The 4,368-nt window shown below is 39.5% G+C and overlaps 1 protein-coding gene across 1 annotated transcript; it reads left to right on the top strand.

The window, feature by feature from the left end:
* The first annotated feature begins 270 nt into the window (after positions 1 to 270).
* LOC108999113 lies at positions 271 to 1,538 on the top strand. Its single transcript, XM_018975911.1, has 2 exons — positions 271 to 517; positions 670 to 1,538. The coding sequence occupies exons 1-2, from the start codon at positions 271 to 273 to the stop codon at positions 1,536 to 1,538; spliced, it is 1,116 nt and encodes a 371-aa protein (XP_018831456.1).
* The last annotated feature ends 2,830 nt before the right edge of the window (positions 1,539 to 4,368 follow it).

Genomic DNA, 4,368 nt, shown 5'->3' with positions numbered 1-4,368 from the left:
CATCTTGTTGGTGATGATGTGGTAGCTGCTGTCCTAGAATTCCTCAACTCCAAGTCAAGCTTCTAGGGTATCAACCAGACTTTTATCACCCTCATTCCCAAGAAGAAATACCCTATATTTGTCACAGATTATAGGCCCATAAGCCTTTGCAATGTTTTCTACAAAATCATTGCAAAGGTTATTGCTAATCATCTCAAAACTATCCTGCCTTTTCTAATATCAGACACCCAAAGTGCATTTGTTCCAGGTAGGATAATTTCTGACAATACCATGGTGGCATATGAACTAATGCTCTCAATGCAGAACAGAAGGAGAAATCACAAAGAAGGATTTATGGCCCTCAAGCTAGATATGAGCAAGGCCTATGATAGGCTAGAGTGGTCTTTTGTGCAGCTTGTGCTTCAACGGATGGGATTTGTTACAGAATGGATTGAGCTGATTATGGAGTGTATTGGCACTGTCTCTTATTCAATTCTACTAAATGGATCACCTCAATCTCCCTTCAAGCCTTCTAGGGGTATACGTCAAGGAGATCCCTTCTCACCCTACTTGTTTATACTATGCTCCGAAGTTCTCATTTTTGCTTTGAATCAAGCTGAACAAAAGGGCTTAATATCTAGCTTCCCTATCACTAGAGGCTCTTTATCAGTTAATCATCTCTTTTTGCAGATGATAGCCTGGTATTTTGTAAAGCAAAGTTGCAGGAATGGGGCCGGCTACATAACATCCTCTCGTCTTATGAATTAGCTTCAGGTCAAAGGTTAAATCTTGAGAAGTCTTCAATCTATTTTAGCAAGAACACAAGGCAAGAGATCCAAAACTCCATCCTGGCTACAACTGGTATTAAAGCTTCGAGGCCTTTTGAAAAATATCTGGGATTACCATCTTACATTGGCAAGAGTAAGTCAAGGGCTTTTCTTCCCATTATTGACAGAATAAAAGCACAAATGACCAATTGGAAAACAAATCTGCTTTCTCCAGCAGGTAAGGAAGTATTGTTGAAATCAGTCATTCAATCCATACCCACATATTGCATGGGCATCTTTCTAATCCCCAAGGGTATCTTAAGGAACATTAATAAACTGATGCAGTCATTTTGGTGGGGGATTAGAAACCAGAATCCTAAAATGCATTGGTTAAGTTGGAAGGGCCTTGGAAAGCTTAAACAGGTTGGGGGTTTGGGATTTCGTGACTTTGAAGACTTCAATAGAGCTCTATTAGCTAAGCAAGGGTGGAGGATCATCACCAATCCTCAATCTTTGGCCTCTCGAGTTCTAAAAGCCAAATATTTTCCCTTAAGTGATTTTTCATCAGCAAGAGTCAAAAGGAGTGACTCTTATGTGTGGAAGAGTATTACAGCAGCAAGACCGTTATTATATGAGGGCCTTCTTTGGAAGATTGGCAATGGAAACACAGTGAAGATTTGGTCAGATCGATGGTTGCCTATCCCAACAACTTACAAGTCCCAGTCTCCTCCAAAGGTTCTCAACTCAGAAGCCACGGTCAGCTCTCTCATCGACCAAGACACTCATTCTTGAAATTTACACCTGGTTCAGAATGTCTTCATTCCTGAGGAGGCTGCCATCATTTCTAGAATTCATATTAGTCCCTGCAACAGGAGTGACAAGCAAGTTTGGAGATGCACTAAGAATGGTATCTTCTCAGTGAAATCAGCATACCATCTCCAAGTCTCTACGAATGGGATCAGGAATGGGCAAACATCAGAATCGACCAAACATGAGGCCTTATGGAAACTGTTATGGAAGCTACAAGTGCCAAACAAAATCAAAATGTTTCTCTGGAGATCAGCTAGGGAAATCCTTCCCACCAGAGTTAACTTACACAAAAGGAAGATCATTGACACACCCATGTGCCCTATTTGCTTAATTCAACCAGAAACTGTATCCCATGCTCTTTGGACGTGTAAGGCAGCCCAGGATGTTTGGTGCAATAGTTCAAGAAGGCTTCAGAAAAGTAGGACTGAGGAAATACCTTTTTTGACTTGCTGGAAAAGCTTCTATCCACCCTTCCACCAGAGGAACTCACTAAGCTAGCTCTCACATCAAAAGAAATTTGGTATAGAAGAAACAAACTAATCTTTGAATCCAGATTCGAGTCACCTCAACAGATACTAAAACGTGTGTCCAATTGCATGAGAGAGTTGGATGAGCTAGTAAGGAACCAACAAAAGTTCTCTCCTCAGAATCAACCCCCAGCCAAGTGGTGCAAACCTCCAACCAACTTTTATAAATTAAATTGGGACGCAGCCATCGACAAGGTCAACTGCAGGGTGGGTATTGGGGTGTCAATCAGAGATTGGTCTGGGATTACACAATGTCATCTTCGAAGGGGACTCACTACTAGTGGTGAATGGCATAAACAATCTAGTTGAAGACTGGAGCTCGGTGGGGCTGATTTATCAAGACATCAAGAAACTACTAGGCAATTATTCTTCATGGTCAGTTTGTACCTAGACAAGCCAATGTATTGGCGCACTGTCTGGCAAAAAGTTCTCTAGAGTTATCTGAGGACTCAATCCATGTTGAGGACTATCCTCATTGTATTCACAATCATCTCTCTTGAGATATTAATATGAAGTAACTTTTCTCTCAAAAAAAAAAAAACACCAGTCAATACCAAAAACAGGATCTATTTTAAACAAACATTGATCTATCCCAATTTCCATACGCTAACATCATGCACTATGATTACGAGTACTAACAAACAAGAACAGATAAATTAAGCATATACCATCAGTACTAGATCTGGAGCTCCTATCCAATTATATTTTTCACTTCTCTTTGTGAACTAGATCTCATGTTCAACTGTGATGGAACAGATGTCATATACTAACACAATTGTACACTAATGGAACCATTCAGACTATGCAGCTACCTACATGCATGCAACAATATCCCTAGATAGAAAACAAAACTTGATTCAATTTCAACTGTTCCCACTCAGGTAAAGAATATACAGAGCCCTACAAACCATAATTATCATTGTATATGAGAAGATACTCACTGATATTGCTGGTGAAAACTATTACCTGATGCATTCCATAACCAAACATTTGCCTTAACCTACTTCCATAAAGAAACTAGGTTACGATGCCCAACACAAAAGCCCACTTATATAACCGCCTCTTACCCTTTGTATCAAAACACCCCCAACCTGCCCACAATACACATCTTAACCATTGACATTTAACACACTGCCATTTCTGTAGGGGGAACAAAAAACACAAAAACCCCAACACTCAAAAAATCTGAACCATATTAGAGATGCCTAAGCATCTCCTGAAGTCTCTTGTTGAGACTCCCAATTTGACTCCAACTGTGAGTTTATCATGTTTAGTTGTTTGTCATGCTCAGAAAACTATTTGTGCAGATCAGCCATATCACCTAAAAGTGACTCTAGTTGAGCCTTGTAAATGTTTGCAAAAGTCTTGTTTCGTACATTCTCCTCGGCCAATCGTTTAAATGCTTTGTTGTTTTGCATAAAAGGGAAGGACTCAGGAATGACTGAGTGGCCCTACCCTTGTGCATAGCCAGATTTATATCGTAAGGCCTCTTTGAAAACATCAACAGTAGCATCAGCATCCTAAGCCTCTTTAGTTTCTTATTCAACCTCTCTACCATCAGATTCTGAAATTTCATAAAGAAAAATATCATTGCATGCAGGTCAGCCATGCATAGTCGAACTAAATAATTAGAATGAGAAATTGTATCAGCTAACTCACATAGTTGTGTTCACTTCCTGCATTGATGAATTTTCCCTTCTGCTTAGACCAGTGTGTTTCTTTGTAAAATGCAATCATATTCGGTGCCTCCTCACCCTTCATTTACAATTTATGTTAATTAAGGTTTAAAAGCATTGTATGGATAGAAAATATAGAACACTCACTTTAAACACTACATATCTCACCCTCTCTTCCATGTAATCCTGACAAATGAGTTCCTTCCACCAGTATGTTTGACCTTCTGTTTTTTTCTATTATTTGTGTTTCTACGAGACTGCTCCTGAAAGAATTCCAAAGCTTTATTGTCATGCACTTAAACACCGGTGCTCAATGCCTAAACAAAACTAAATATATATTGATGACAACTATAAGAGTAAAAATAAAACAATACTCAGTTTTCCCAAAATGGATATAATACTATTCATACTTACCTTGAATGTCCCGCTGGCCCACCTATCACATAGCCACTCCCAAACATGTGGCTCCACTGACTCTCTCCGACCAGCTAGTTCCTCCTCATGCGATGCATATTTAAGGTAGTGCTTGTGTAGTTCATAATGGTACGCATTGTACTTATCAGCGAGTGTGTTTACTACAGCCTCAGAATGATTATCTTTTGACCAATC

This window comes from Juglans regia, unplaced genomic scaffold (assembly GCF_001411555.2).
Source record: "Juglans regia cultivar Chandler unplaced genomic scaffold, Walnut 2.0 Scaffold_693, whole genome shotgun sequence".
Lineage (NCBI taxonomy): Eukaryota > Viridiplantae > Streptophyta > Magnoliopsida > Fagales > Juglandaceae > Juglans > Juglans regia.
This window is presented reverse-complemented; position numbering and strand designations above follow the sequence as displayed.